The sequence below is a fragment of the Heterodontus francisci genome, chromosome 24 (genome assembly GCF_036365525.1).
Source record: "Heterodontus francisci isolate sHetFra1 chromosome 24, sHetFra1.hap1, whole genome shotgun sequence".
In the NCBI taxonomy this organism is placed as follows: domain Eukaryota; kingdom Metazoa; phylum Chordata; class Chondrichthyes; order Heterodontiformes; family Heterodontidae; genus Heterodontus; species Heterodontus francisci.
This window is the reverse complement of record NC_090394.1, coordinates 67,613,817-67,630,397: the sequence shown is the minus strand read 5'-3', so window position 1 is coordinate 67,630,397 and position 16,581 is coordinate 67,613,817. Positions and strand designations below refer to the sequence as shown.

At 40.6% G+C, this 16,581-nt stretch overlaps 1 protein-coding gene across 2 annotated transcripts in view; it reads left to right on the top strand.

Moving 5' to 3' along the window:
• The window catches only part of parn (poly(A)-specific ribonuclease (deadenylation nuclease)), a 157,099-nt gene that overhangs the window by 97,761 nt on the left and 42,757 nt on the right, over window positions 1-16,581 (top strand). For both annotated transcript variants that reach the window (XM_068056478.1, XM_068056479.1), the window contains 3 exons: window positions 939-994; window positions 1,847-1,933; window positions 6,269-6,343. In XM_068056478.1, the coding sequence (XP_067912579.1) occupies window positions 939-994; window positions 1,847-1,933; window positions 6,269-6,343 (218 nt within the window). The remainder of the gene's footprint in view (window positions 1-938; window positions 995-1,846; window positions 1,934-6,268; window positions 6,344-16,581) is intronic.

The window sequence follows — 16,581 nt, the reverse complement described above, 5'->3', positions numbered from 1 at the left end:
ACAGGACTGCAGAGCTTTGATCTGATCCGTAGGTTGTGGATTGCTTTTCTTTATATTGAATGCTGCTTCCGCTGTTTAGCATGCATGTAGTCCTGCGTTGTAGCTTCACCAGGTTGTTACCTCATTTTTGGGTGTGCCTGGTACTGCTCCTGGCATGCTCTCCTATAATCCTCGTTGAACCAGGGTTGATCAGCTGGCTTGATGGTAATGGTAGAGTGAGGGATGTGCTGGGACATGAGGTTACAGGTTATGGTTAAATACAATTCTGGTGGTGCTGATGGCCCACACTGTCTCATGGATGCCCAGTTTTGAACTGCTAGATCTGTTCTGAATCTATTCCATTTTCGCACGATGATGGTGCCACATATGATGGAGGGTATCCTCATTGTTAAGATGGGACTTGGTCTCCACAAGGACTGTGCGGTGGTCATTCCTACCAATACCATCATGGACAGATGCATCTGTGACTGGCGATAATTTACCATGGTGTGGTAATGGCACTGGGGCATTTAGACAGAGCAGGAAGAATCACTAAATGCTTTAATAAATTCTTGGGTTACACCAGCCACATTGTATAGAGAGCAAATTGCATTGACACCAACCTTCCCAATATAAGCATCGGGGGCTGTATATACAACACTCCTTGTTTTGGAATAAAAACAAAAGATGCTAGAAATACTCCGCAGGTCAGGCAGCATCTGTGGAGAAAGAAGCAGTTAATGTTTCAGGTCAACCCCTTGTTTTGATTTCTTGCTTCCAGAAGATGATGATCAGTTTCTTGCTATCCTACAGGAACTACTAATATTTCTTCACAATTGCATCACTTCAACCTGAAAACTCAGTGTTCAAATAGAATTTAGCTTCTGTAGCCAGAAATAATCATGATGAGATTTATAGATTTGTACTTATGTCCCTACTGTGTTTTTTTTTATATACAGACTGTTTCTAATGCGAGTCATTGACATCCCCTACCTGAATCTGAGTGGTCCAGATTGTAAGTACAGTACTTGAACTGGAATGTATAATGGCATATATTGCCATGCTCTTAAGAGCAACTTCCTACTTCATGGTAAATGCATGTAGTCATGGTAGCCCTTTTGAGGATTGTAATAATTCTATAGTAAAACCAAACCCTACTTTGAACTATTCCACATTTCATAATTGGTGCATTCCACCTTTATTATATTTCTACTTTTAACAGTCAGCATTGTAGATTTTAAATGTTTACTATTATACTGGAAACTGGGCTCTTTTTAAAAGCTATCAAAGGGTTGTGATGCTGAATATGATCATGCTTAAGAAATGGAGCAAGTTGTTTAATGCTTTGCTTAAACTGCTATATAATTGTTTGCCTACTCAAGGTGAAATGGAATTCCTTGAGATTAACAGTAGCAAGTTCCATTGTGGCTTCAGCCTGTACACTTTCAGCAAAACTTATCCTAAGAATTTACTGTGAAATGCGGCAGGCACTGAAGCAATTACAGGAAAATTCTGGTATGAGAAAAATCAAGTTCAGTATGTGTGGTGGTCATGTGTTTTTTTTCCTCGAGTGTGTCACATTTTTTTGGGATACTTTCTGGAAAAGAATGTTAGGCAAGCTCCGGGGAAAAGGAAGAATCTATACGACAGCCCACTGGAAGTAATGAAAAGCTTCTTGTAATAATGAAGGCCATCAGTTGTTCTAGGATTAGACCATGGTTAGTTATTGGCACTTACTTACATATGCATCTAGTTTTAACTGATTCATATGTTGAGAGAACAAATTGTACATACTACTATTTCCTCAGTCAAGTTTTGAATCCCCAAAGTTCTATGATTAAGCACTGCAATATTTGCTTTTTTCCAGTACAACCAAAGAGGGACCATGTTCTTCATGTTCGTTTTCCCAAGGAGTGGAAGACCAGCGACCTCTACCAACTTTTCAGTGCCTTTGGTAGGATCCATCTACTTGTCTTTCAACTTAATTCAAGCTGCAGCTAGTTTCATCTGTTACAACTTAGCAATCTGGTTAGCACCATCTCCATTTAAAAATGATGAGATGCATTTTCTCCACGCTTTTTTTGTTGATAACTGTACTCCAAAATAGGTCCACTGAAATACATGGTTTGCTAAAAAGGGAAAATTTATGGAATTAAATAAATGGGACTGCCTTTTTTTTTCCCTTTACATCTAGGCAGATCACAGTCTGGTCTAGCAATAATGATGTCTGTGCCCATTCTCAATCTGAGCTAGCCTTCTAAATGACATGTGCACCATGCAGTTCCTCTTGGTGGAACCATGTGACTACAACAGGACTTTCCAGTGGGAGAAAATGAGCTTCAGAGTCACCATTTGAGTATTTGGGTGACAGTTTGCAAATTGCTACCAAATTTTTTTTTAATGCATCAATAATACCCATGCTCTGATTTATTGATCAAGTTATGAAGAATATGTATGCTTCAAATTTTAAAACCACAGTACGTATAAGTAAATGTTTTCTGACGTTATTACACATGAAATAAAGGTGACCATCAGAATTTGAACATAGAAAACAATGAATGAAAATTATATCTGCAAAAGATTCCCAAAGAGACATGACTTACAAAAGTCCTCTTAAACACCAAGATTTCTGAATTTTTTTTTTGTTTTAATACAATTTGTGTGTGACTTCTGGTTTTAGAACGGTCTCCTTTTTATTGAGTTTTTTTTTGTCTTTTCTCCTTCCTAAAGTCATAGAAAAACATCAGAACCAAGGGCTATCCAGTCCTTGACTTAGTAATGTGCACTTTAAACTGGAGTTGCCATATAGCACTGAGTGGGAACATTACCTTTCCTCTCCCTCTCCTATCAAAAATAGTGAGTGTGCATACATTTGCAGCATTACAAAAGGATAATTCACAGTCAGTTTTGGCGATGAGCTAAAACTTTTTTTACTTCATGTTTGATTTGAGGGAAAAGAGATAATAAGGATCTCAGATCTTCAGTAAAGATGCAGATTCATTTAGTTTTTTTTTTGTTTGGGTTTGAGAACTGGTGTGCAGTTTGGCACTCTGTGGTGCTCTTTGCTGAAAAACTTTGGCAGGAGCAGCGTGGTGGTCCATGCATAGTCTGTTAGAAGCCACATGTGTTTTAAGATTTCAGCCCCTGCTCATTTAGTAGTTATACAGATTTAATAAGAATTTATTCAATTTCTGCTGGCAGTTTTAATAGAAATCTTTCAGAAATAAAATGGACCCAGTAGCTTTAAGTGATCATGAAATTAAGACCAAGCTGCTTTCATATGTTAAAAATCTTTGTTCTATATTATTAGGATTGATTCATTGTTTCAAATTATTAGTTTAACTATCTTCTGAGGGAGGTACTTATTCACTAGAACATTTTTGGCAAAAGGAGAATAATTAACTCCCTTATCTTTTTTCTTCTAAATTCAAAATTTAGCACATCTAGAGCGAAATCTAAGAGGGCGTTTTGTTTCCCAATATTGCCCATGTGCCTGAAAATACTGAATTGACCTACAAGTCTCTTGGTGAAAATTCTTTGCAATCAACTCTTGTAATGCTCACAGCTGTGCCAGCAAAATCCAATTTAGCTTAAATGTTTTGAACATAATACAACTAGAATGAGAGCTAATGTGGTTCCTGTTGGCAGCCATGTTCTGCTGTCCAGAAGCCACAAACCTCCCAGCAAGGTGGCTGGATCTCCAGATGCCACTCTTGCACCTGACTTTGGAATTGCCTGGCTATCTTGGTTAAGGAAGGTGTGTGGTACAAGGAGATGCAGGAGGAATGTTAAACATTAGTATTACTATTAGTGTGTATTTTATGGTTTATGTTACTGTTTTCCTATTTTAATTGTTTTTGTAGTTTTTCCTTTTATTGCAATCACATGATTGCTCGCATCTGAAATTCTTGGTTGCCAGTCATGTGGTTCCTCACTAACAATGATTCACTGATCATGAATTGTAATTTCTTGGTTCCAGATTATTCTGGTTTTTGCTTGTCCTGCAGTTTCTTGCTGATGGACTTCAAGCCAGAGAATGTGGCTTACTGGCCTGGGACTGATAATGAGCAATCAATGATGTACTGTTTGAAAGAGATACCATGGCATAAAGGATATGAGGCAATGGTAGAGACAAGTTGTGGTGAAGAGTACTTTTAAATAAATTGTGTAATAAATGGCTTGTAAATTAACACTGAATTGGATAAACATACGCTGTAAGAAAACAAGTACTGGGAGAACACTTCTGTTTCTTTTGCTTTTAATACCAATTGAGCTTTGATTAGACTTGAAATGTATGCTTAGTGTTTTCAAGAGTACCCTAGAAATTCTAATCTTGTCGTTCAAGCCTCTTCAATTCCTCTCCATCATTCACATTTATTTTGCAGCCATTTTATCCAAACTTGATCCTTCTATAGTGAGAGTGGAGCGACCAGTGTTGACAGACTATCCCTCCACAAATATGAATGTATGCGCAGATCAGAGCTCTCTGTGTTTGTCACAGTGCACGCATGCAATTTTGCAGATTTGTTACAGCAAGAATTCCATACAGGCGGGTCAGAGACTCTGTGGGAGGGTTGAGAAGAAGAAAGGCTTATAGAATGTAAATACAGTTGAGGTGTGGTTAGCTCCATGATGTAGTTTACACATAGGATGAAAATGCCAGACCGAATATTGTTTCCATATCAGCACAAAATACTTTTAATGCCTTTGCCCTGAATTCAAGTGGAGTGGAATCCACCTATCTTTCATACTGATCCAAAGTTAGCATTATAAACTGAGTATAAATGAGTGACGGGTGCCTGCAGGTATTAAATTTATCACTAGTTAATTTGGTCAGTGAATTAAGAACTTGGCTTTTCACACCTTCCTTTGTTCAGGGATTATAGTTAACGTAGGCCATACGATTGATTGGCCCCATTGCAAATTTGAAAATGTACATAAGTTGTTGTTGTTGAGTACTATTTTAAAATTATACTTTGTGGTATCAAGATGCAAACTTAATTACTGAGAGCGCATTCTGTTGAAGATAAAAAATATTCTATTTAATAGATATTTTACTCTGCCTCAAGAGTTCAGTGCTACCTTATAATAGACTTGCTAATCATTCAAATGTCATGAATAGATTGTCTAGTAGTAAAATGCATATAGGAAGTGTCTGTTTTGATATTATATGACAGCAGTTGGTTCAAGAAATTCAAGTTCTGATGTCAAACCAGAGCATGGGTCCCAGTGCAGCCTGAGTGAGAGCGCAGACGAAGGAATGAACCGTAGGACTTCCCTAAACCGTGCTGGTCATTACTGCAGTGCTTCTCAAACTGGACTGAACTGTGGGGCCAGCAGAGATTTTCGAGGGCATCCACAAAACAATGTGCCATGGTCACGAGTAAACAAATGAATGACGGCCAGAGGCATGCTCTGTTTGCCTGGGCTCTTGGTCTCCTCATGCTGCTTCTATGCTCCTCCTCTCCCTGTGCTCCTGTCAAAGGTAGACAGGCTCTGTGGTGCAAAATAAGCACACACATCTCACTGATATTTGTAAGTAAATACCTGTTTTCTTAAAAGCATCATTAAACCACACTTTATATGCAGCACTTGCATGTTAGGAGTACTATATATCTTCTTTTGGGCCTCCTTATCTCGAGAGACAATGGATACGCGCCTGGAGGTGGTCAGTGGTTTGTGAAGCAGCGCCTGGAGTGGCTATAAAGGCCAATTCTGGAGTGACAGGCTCTTCCACAGGTGCTGCAGAGAAATTTGTTTGTTGGGGCTGTTGCACAGTTGGCTCTCCCCTTGCGCCTCTGTCTTTTTTCCTGCCAACTACTAAGTCTCTTCGACTCGCCACAATTTATAGTGTCATCATTTAGATGGGGGTGATTTATCATTACTAATCCATTTAAAAAGGGGCCCTTCAACCAAAAAAGTTTGAGAACCACTGCATTACTGCACCAAGTGGTGCTTTTTCCCATGGAAGTATTAAACCAAGCAGAAAAAAGCAACAGTTTTGCTTTTAGAAGATTTCTATCTTGTATCAGTCTGTTAGTAACTTGATTTGTTTCGATCTAGATATGTGACTGCCTGGTATACATCTTAAAATGAAGTTGGGAGCAAAGCATCTGTTTAGTAATAGGGTTGGATGGACAATTTTAATTTGATAAAACCTTAAAATCATGCCTTTCATAACAAATGTTCTTTTATCTTGCAGAAAACAATTGATCCCTGTCTTAAATATTTTGTGTGCTGTAAATTTTGTAGAGCTCTCACTGTGATTGTGATTTGGTCCTTATTTCAGGTAACATCCAGGTATCTTGGATAGATGATACTTCAGCATTTGTCGCATTGAGCCAACGGGAACAAGTACAAATTGGTGAGTGAACGTGCAGGTTTTTGCAATGGAAATGTTTTTATATAAAGGCTATGGAGTACTAGTTTTTTTTTTTTTGTAGCCATTTTTCTCCTCTCCCGTGAAGGTGTGAATTTCTTGCTGACACACTGTTCCATGGACACAGATTTCTCTCCAGTACTTTGCCCAGTTGGGTGTTTTCATATCTGTGTCTGGACTGAGAGTGTTGGCAGGCTATTTGATTTACAGGAGAATGACAGACAGGTCTAAACCTATCTTTGCCTGACTTCAACAAAAGCTCACTGCCAGTAGGAGGTCAGTAGAAAGCAATTAGGAACAGGAACTCTGTCCAGTTTTCTGCTCGCTAAGCCAGGGTTTCCATTATAGCAGCTTCTCCCCATAATGCCACATTGGCAGTGATCAACTAACCCAGCAGAAACCCAGAGTTGAACTTGGGACCCTCCTGGTCTATACAGCTCAGCTACTCACTGGGTGGAGACTATGTTGGTTAGTCATCTGTATAATTTAATATGGGGTGGCAAAATAGAAGCAAAACCTCTCTAAGTAGAATGTTTTGCTGTTTAGGAATTTGGAAGAGTGCCCACATAGCCCATGTGATAGTCATACAGTTCTTTTGATTCATAGGCTGCTTGCACTTGTGACAGTCATTTAGTGATCCCAGCTCAATAAACATGTATAGTACAAACACAAGGGTAATGTTTTTCTATCTCCCTCAGCAAGCTCTACAACCTAGCTAATGTTTTTAAAATTATTTTAATGTCACTTATCATATCAATGGCAGCAATTTCATCACCTGAGAAAGAAGCAGCCAAACTCATCCGCATTACCAGAGCTACTGCAAAATAACATAGCAGAAACTAAGCCAGGAACTTAAAGGTGGGGGGTAATTTCTGTCCAGCTGTTAACAAAGTTTAAACATGATCTCCATGTGGATTTCCAATGTGAAATGGAAAAGAAAACAAAATTGAGGATGTGGAATCACCACTTTTGCTATTGCTATAGTCAGGATCGAAAGAGCGAACTGAGGTTGAGGCGTTTGAATAGTAAGCATTATCTTTTTCACTGTATGCTTTGTCGACAAAAGTTAATCAGTAAAGAGTGGTGATGCATTTTTGTTAAACTTTCACAAGTACCAATAAAAAGATGTGCAAAAATATTTCTTCTATATCTACATATCCATGCATTTCCTTCAATCAGTTGGCATGATTACCTTTTCAATGGTATAGATGAAAGGCCTACAAGTGCAACTGTCCAGATTGGTGCATAAGGCAGTCTCTTTTTTAAAAATTAAGTTTGTCTTCTTTGGGAAAACAAGCCTGTTTCTCAAAGAACCTGATACATTAGCAATTGCCCTACACTTAATGAAGGACTTAATGTCATCATTTGCACTTGAACATTGCCTTTCTACAGCAATCCCACTCCAACACTTTGCACTTTGAGGTTGTGCAGACCATCTTGTTGGTTGTGAGACAAGTACACCTGCACAGGTGGACCCTTCATCTCTCGACGATCCAGATAGTCATCAGGTGCAATTTGCCACTTTTCCACCCACTCAACCAAACCATTGATATCATTCTGGAATCTACAGCTATCATCTTCACTATCAACTACATGACAATTTTTGTCATATGCAAATTTCCCAATCATGCCTCCCACATTTAAGCCCAAATCATTAATATATACCACAAATAGCAAGGGACCCAACACTGAGTCCTGTGGAATGCCACTGAAAACCATTTTCCATTCACAAAAACATCTGTCAACCATTACCCTTTGTTTCCTGTCCCTGAGCCAATTTTGGATCCAACGCCGCTCATTCCCCTGTATCCCATGTGCTTTTACTTTTCCGACCTGTTTGCCATAAAGGACCTTGTCAAATTCCTTACTAAAATCCATGTCGACCACATCCACTGCACTACCTTTATCAATCCTCCTTGTTACTTCCTCAAAAAATTCAATTATGTAAGACATGGCCTTCCCTTAAATCCATGCTATCTCTGATTAATCCATGCCTTTCTAAGTGACAGTTTATCCTTTCTCTCAGAATTGTTTCTAATAATTTGCCCACCACCGAGGTCAGACTGACTGATCAATAATTATTTGGCCTATCCCTCGCACCTTTTTTAAACAATGGTACAATGTTCGCAGACCTCCAATCCTCTGGTAACTCTCTCCTGTATCTAGTGAGGATTTGAAGATGTTCCTTAGAGCATCCACTATTTCCTCCCTGGCTTCCTTTAACAGCCTGGGATACAATCCATCCAGCCATGGTGATTTATCCACTTTCAAGGATGTCGGACCCTCTAGTACTTCCTCAGTCATGCTTATCCTATCAAATATTTCACACTGCTTCATCGCTTTCCTTTGTAAAGACTGAGACAAAGTACTCATTAAGAACCCTGCCCACATCATCTGCATCCACGCATAAATTACCTTGTATATCTCTGATAGGCCCTACCCTTTCCTTAGTTATCCTCTTGTTCTTAATGTACTGATAAAACATCTTTGGGTTTCCCTTGATTTTTACCTGCCAATATTTTTTCATGTCCTCTCTTTGCTTTTCTAATTTCCTTTTTTTACTTCACCCCTGCCCTTTCTATACTCCTCTAGGCTTTCTGAAGTATTAATTTTTTTGTGACTGTCATAAGCTTCCTTTTTCTGCTTTATCTGACCCTGTATGCTTCTAGATTTGGCAGTATCACCCTTTTTCTCTGTGGGGACGTGTCCACACTTTGCCCGTAGAATCTCGCTTTTGAATGCCTCCCATTAGTTTGCCACTGATTTTCCTTCAAGTAGCTGTATCCAGTTCACTTTCGCCAGATCACCTCTCTGTTTCGTAAAATTTGTGTCCCCTGTTCTATATTTGTCCTTTTCTGTAATAATGCTAAATCTAACTGTATTTTGGTCACTATCTCAAATGGTCACCCACTACTACGTCATCCACTTGCCCAGCTTCATTTCTGAAGACTAAATCTAGAATTGCGCCCCCTCTCATTGGGCTTGTTACGTGCTGGCTAAAAAAGTTCTCTTGAATGCAGTTCGAGACATTTGTGCCCTCTGTGTCCTTCACATTGTTTGTATCCCAGTTGATATTCTTCTTTGGCCTCCTTATCTCGAGAGACAATGGGTAAGCGCCTGGAGGTGGTCAGTGGTGTGTGGAGCAGCGCCTGGTGTGGCTATAAAGGACAATTCTAGAGTGACAGGCTCTTCCACAGGTGCTACAGAAAAATTTTTGTCGGGGCTGTGATATTAGGGTAGTTGAAATCCCCAACTATTATTGCCCTTTTGTTTTTGCACTCAGAAATTTGCCTACATATTGATTCTTCTGCCTCCCTCACTATTTGGGGGTCTACAGTAAACTCCTAGTAGTGCGGCTGCCCCTTTTTTTTTCTGAGCTCAATCCACGTGGCCTCATTTGATGATTCATTTTAACATATCATCCCTCCTCATAGCTGTAATTGATTCTTTAACCAACAATACTACACCCCCTCCTTTTTTTTAAATCCCCCTCTCTATCCTGCCTGAAAACTCTATATCCAGGAATGTTGGGCTGCCATTTTTTGCCCCTCATTAAGCCAGGTTTCTATTTATAGCAATGATATGCTGCCATGTGTCTATCTTGCCCTCAGCTCATCGACTTTATTCGCTATATTCCTTGCATTTAAATAAGTACCTTTTTAACACTGCCAAATTCCTTTGCTGTACACTTTTTAACCTTTCCTTCTTCTGTCTTTCAGAGCCACTTGCTAATTTTCTGCCTCCCATTCCCTGCTCTGAATTTGGCCTATCTGAAACTGCCCCCAGGTTGCCATCCCCCTGCCAATCTAGTTTAAACCATCCCCAACAGCACTAATAAACCTTCCTGCAAGGATATTCATCCCGGTCCTATTCAGGCTTGTACAGGTCCCATTTTCCCCAGAGCCATACCAATGCCCCAGAAATCTGAAGCCCTCCCTCCTGCACCATCTCTCCAGCCACGCATTCATCTGGTGTATTCTCCTATTTCTATACTCACTGGCACGTGGCCTTGGGAGTAATCCAGAGATTACTACTTTGAGGTTTTCCTTGCTAATCTCTTTCCCAACTCCCTAAGTTCAGCCTGCAGGTCCTCATCCCTTTTTCTACCTATGTTAGTACCAATGTGGACCGCGACCTCTGGCTGTGCACCCTCGCCTCCAGAATGCTCTGTAACTGCTCAGTGATATCCATGACCTTTGCACCAGGGAGGCAACATACCATCCTAGAATCATGTCTGCGACCACAGAAACACTTGTCTGTTCCCCTAACTATATAATCCCCTACCACTATTGCTCTCCTGCCTTTTCTCATCCCTCCCTGCACAGCTGAGCCACCCATGGTGCTCTGGTCATGAGTCTCGCTATACTGTTCCAATGGTACTCAGAACTGAGTACCGGTTAGAAAGTGGGATGCCCTCTGGGGACTCATGCACTACCTGCCTTGTCCTTCTTGTCTGACTGGCAGCCACCCAGTCCCTCTTTGCCTGCGCTGTCTGAAGCTACGGGGCGACCACCTCCTGAAACGTGCTATCCACGTATCTCTCATCCTCGCGAATGCACCTCAGTGACATCAGCTACTCCTCAAGTTCCAAGACTCGGCACTCGAGTTTTTGTATTTGGTGGCACTTTCTGCACATGTAGTTTTACAGGACATAGGTAGGGTCCTGGAGTCCCCACATGGCACAGGATGTGCATTTGACGGGTGTGAGCTGCCCTGCCATGCCTCAAATTATTTATTTATTGCACTAAAATTGGAAGTTAAATAAACCCAAAATGGTTATAAATAGAACGAACAAATGAATAAACACCTACTGATTAGTGGTATTTAGGCTTGTACTTAGTAGTTAGACTTAAATATTGGGGAAAAAAATTAAAATCAGCAGGATAAAGAAAATACCCACCAGATACTCGTCGACTAGCTCCCTGTGCCTCGCCGCGCTCTCTTCCCATCGTGCTGTTTGTAGCTCTGTAGTCACACCAATTGCTCTACCTACTGCCTTGTGATGTCACACCTCGTCTTTTTTCTCTCTTTCGGACGCCAGCCAACTGGTGGCAGCGCCTAGCCCTGCTCTGGTCTCACCGTTTCCCAGTAGTCCATCTCGCTCTCTCTAGCATCCACGATGCCTCATGGATGTTGCAACCAGGGGAAAGGGCAATATGCACTGTCACACACCAAGCTACTTGCCTCCAATTGGAGTATCATTTTGCCTTGCATCTGGCAAATCTTGGCTTTGCCTGCTTTTTTTTTTATATATTTGTAAGTTTCCAATGGACAGGCTCACAAAACCCCTCTCGTGGAAATCCGTGAACTGCCTTTACTCTGGCTCCTACCTTTTGGCTTGGGTGGTTGACCAGAAGTTATACTCCTGCCAACATACCTATTGGAGTCATAGAAGTGCACAAACCATCCCACTGTGTCATTGTACAGCTGCTGGGCGAGACAGTCCTCTTTGACCCGATCTAATTGACTTTTACTGATGTTTGTTGTTTATCTGGATATAAATTCATTTAGTATGACCCTTGTTACAACCGCGGCGGGAATAATGCGCTGTCAGTTCAGTCCCATTACTCCTCCGATCACAGCATATTATTAAAGTTTCCCACCTACTGGAAATTAGCCAAATTTAAACACTTTATTAACTCCAGAATAAAATGCACCAAACCAGGTATCTTTAACCAACAACAAATTAACTATTAATAAACTAAATCCTAAACAATACTGAGATATTTCTATGTCTGAAAAGACTTTATAACTTCTTATTCCTCCTAACCTCATTCGCACACACATACGTTCAAAAGCCAACGGTTAACCGGTTCTAAAATGATTTTTAATTAGAGCTGTTTCTTAGGAATAATAAAACAACTGGGTTGTAAGTCCTGGTTGGTTACTTTCCCAGACCAGTGAGGTGTCCTAGAGTCAAATAGTCAGATGCCACTCAAAGTCTCCAGGCAAGTTGATGAACAGTCTGTAATGGATAGGTATTCAAGGCACTTCGGCTGCAGTAGGTGTCACACACATCTTTCAACAAGGAGTATAACAACAGGTCTATGTAGATTTTGAATTAGCAGTCTTATCAGTAGAAACTTTGCTGAGTTTTTAGAACTCCCAGGAACACAAAAGGCAACAGAAAGTCACTCCTGAGGCAGAGACTTCTTAGAGATGGGAGTAAAAAGGAGTTTGCTACCTCCAATAATGTAAAGATTCCTTTCCAAGGGTCATTTCCTCTTTAGGCGCAACACAGCCTGTCGGCCAATGTAGATTTTCTGCTGAGAAAGACACACAAATCCTTCCTTGAAGGAGAGCACACTTTGTTGGTCTGCCAGATCAAACCAGTTCTAGCTAGTCTTTACACACAGTCAAACTATTATAATACGGCATGTGACCGCATCTCTCTCGCTGTTGCATAGGAACAGGCTTACAGCTCGCACACTCTATTCCCAGAGATTATAAAAACTTATCAGTCTGAAAGGCACACTTTAGTTTTTAAACAGAGAACAAAAAAATACGTCCATGACAACCTTCATAAAATAACAGTGAGATAGAAGTAAAGGCTTTTTTGAAACAAGTTTTTATTTTTGATTATCTCATTTGGTATCAGATAATCCCATGTATGTCCTTGTAAAGATTGTGTTTTGCCAATTCCCAAATGATACATTTTACAGTTATGCACTATGCAACTTTAATATAAATATCTATTATATTCTTTGCATACAGTTCCATTTTCAATATCCGTGCTTTGAATGCCCTGCTTAAGCTAAACAGTGTCTAGTAGTTCCTAGGTGTATATGGTTCCACAACGGTTTTGTGCTCCAGGCTAAATTTGATTTGTGTGTTTTAAAATTTAAGTTTTGTGATCTCTAAAACTCAGCAGGTCAAATCCCTTAACCACAAATGGAAGACCAGTAAGCAACATATTTCTTCATATTCAACACAACTTCTGAATGTAGCTCTTTCTTTCATTCTTTTGGGTCAACACCCAAAAGTCTTGGTGATTTTAAAAGAGTCCTCTATCACCCTTGTATGAATTCTGGTGACTTCCCAAGAGGTTCCAGAGATGTTAAATGGAACTGGTCAGCTCTTGTCAATCCTGTCCTACTTCCTTCTGCCTACCTCGTGTAAACTGCACTAATGTCATTGTTCATCCTTTGGTTGTCTCGCCACGTTTCAGAAGAAAGGCAAGTAACTATATGGGGCACGTAGAGATCACAGAGTGGGCGGTTGCAGAATTTTGAGAAGCCTTACAAGAATGAGTATGCCTTTGTAATTTGTCCGGTTGATTAGTGTCTTTTTCTGTGAAGCATAATCAGTCTGAAAATGGAAGTACTTTGCATAGAGATGTGCAATCAGTTATACTTTAAACATAAAGGAATTTGTAAGCTGATAGTACGGGCATCCGGCACTGTAATTGTTGTAAAAGCACGTCTCCAACAATCTTGACCTCTTACTCAGTTGTGTGACACTATTTGACAGATGCCCATTATTCTAGCACCAAACTCATTTTAAGCACACTTTTTTGCGCATCTTTTAAATCTAGTTCCCTAATTGTGATTTACAGGCAACTCCTTTCTGTCTAGAGTGTCCTTAGCAATAAATTTTGCCATGCTTTTTGATTAAACTGCTTCCTGAGCTCTGGGCACGTAATAACAGAAAAGTTTTACTATGTTACATACACTTGACGATTGATTTGTAACTGACTTAGGTGTGAATGTTAAGTTGAAGCCGAGAACAGAAGAAATGGGATATAATGAAAAATGTAATAAGGATGCTTGAGATAAAATGGGACTTTTATTATAAGAACAGTTGTCATACCTGGCTAATCAAAATTGATTGTGTTATTGCAGAAGGTCATTTTCACTGGTGGGATTTGTAAAATATATCTATTCATATGCCAAAGATTATAGTGTTCTGTACTATAACTTGTATTTTTTTTTTATTCGTTTGGGGGTTGTGGGTGTCGCTGGCTAGGCCAGCATTTATGGCCCATCCTAACTGCCCTTGAGAAGGTGGTGGTGAGCTGCCTTCTTGAACTGCTGCAGTCCTTGGGGTGTAGGTACACCAACACTGCTGTTAGGACGGGAGTCCAGAATCTTGACCCAGCGACAGTGAAGAAACAGCAATATAGTTCCAAGTCAGGATGGTATGTGGCTTGGAGGGAAACTTGTAGGTGGTGTTCCCATACATCTGCTGCCCTTGTCCTCCTTGTTAATAGAAGTCGCGGGTTTGTAAGGTGCTGTTGAAGGAGACTTGGTGAGTTGGTGTGCATCTTGTAGTTGGTCACCACAGCGCACAGTTGCAGTAGTGAACGTTGAAGGTGGTGGATGGGGTGCCAATTAAGCGGGAGCTTTGTCCTGGGTGGTGTTGAGCTTCCTGAGTGGTGTTGGAGCTGCACCCATCCAGGCAAGTGGAGAGTATTCCATCACACTCCTGACTTGTGCCTTGCAGATGGGGGACAGGCTTTGGGAAGACTCTAGGTGAGTTACTCCCTGCAAAATTCCAAGCCTTTGACCTCCTGTAGCCACAGAATTTATATGGCTGGAGGAGTTCAGTTTCTGGTCAATGGTGACACCAACCCCCCCCTCCCTCCCCCAGGATGTTGATTGTGGGTGGTTCAGCGGTGGTAATGCCATTGAACGTTAAGGGGTGATGGTTAGGTTCTCTCTTGTTTGAGATGGTCATTGCCTGGCACTTGTCTGGCGAGTATGTGACACGAATGTTATTTGCCACTTATCAGCACAAGCCTGAATGTTGTCCAGGCCTTGCTGCATATGGACATGGGCTGCTTCAATATCTGAGGAGTCGTGAATGGCGCTGAACATTGTGCAGTCCAGGTCATTGATGAAGCAGCTGAAGATGATATCAGCCTAGGACAGTACCCTGAGGAATTCCTGCAGTGATGTCCTGGGACTAAGATGATTGACCTCCAACAGCCACAACCATCTTCCTTTGTGCTTGGTAGGACTCCAACCAGCAGAGAGGTTTGCCACTGATTCCCTTTGACACCAGTTTTTCTAGGGCTCCTTGATGCCATACTCTGTCAAATGCTGTCTTGATGTCAAGGACAGTCACTCTCACCTTACCTCAGACTTGGTTTGTGTGATTTTTGTAGTGCGAGAAGTTCAATCAGGACATTTTTTTTTAAAAGAAAAATTCTACTCTAGTGAAGCCTTCACAAAGTGCTTTTTTCAGTAACCCATTTTAGTTAAATAATGAAGTGTAATATTGGTCACCAGTTGCTTTATAATTTTTTACAAAACAAATATACAGAGAAGTTATAGAGGAGGTTTAACAAAATTTTATCATGTTTGAGGGACTGTTCTGCTTGGAACAGAGGAGGTTAAGAGGCATCTTAATAAAGGTTTGCAAGATCATGAGAAGTTTTGATAGAGTGGATAGAGAAAAACTATCCCCTCTGGAGAGTGGGTCAATAACCAGAGGCCATAGATTTAAAATCATTGGGAAAAGATCAAGAGGGAGTTGAAGAATTTTTTTCACTGAGATTTGTCAGGATTTGGAATGCTCTACCTGAAAAGCTGATTCTAGAACTAATTTTAAAGGGGAGTTGGACAGGTACTTGAGGCTGAGGAATTTGAAGTGTTACAGACAGAGGTGGTGTGGCACTAAGCACGACTGCTCTTTCAAAGAGCCAGCACAGGCATGACTGGATAAATGTCCTCCTGTGCAGTAAGTTTCCATGATTCTACTTTTTATAAACTAATGTCCTGCTCATCTGTGCAAGAAAGAATTTAATTGGAACATTTGTGTTCTCTTAACAGTGTCCATTACCATAAATTGCATTCTCAATTGCTGATCTCCATCTGTAATAGCGCAGTCCTACAATGTATTAATGTGCTGTGCCAGTGACTGTGAAATTCAAGTAGCTTCTGTTGAGAAGTTCCTGTAAACATAGTATTTCCTCTCTTCAAGCAACATGAATTTGGCATTTTGTTCTCGGTTATCTGGGTGTGCGTGGCAAAGTTAGTTATTGCTCCTTTCTCGTTGCCAGATAAGGTGACAGTGGGTCTTCTGTAGCAGTTTTTGTTAGCTGGTTTGCTTAGCACATATGCTGAGGGATGATGCTGGGGTGCAAAAGCAAGTAGTTGTATGCTTAAGAACTAAATATCAAATCAAGACAGTGATAATTGTGTAATCTGTGAATCACTCGCGTTTGATAATTATGGTCAATGATAATGGAGGAGGGGGACACTTTTTGGCAAGTTTTCGGC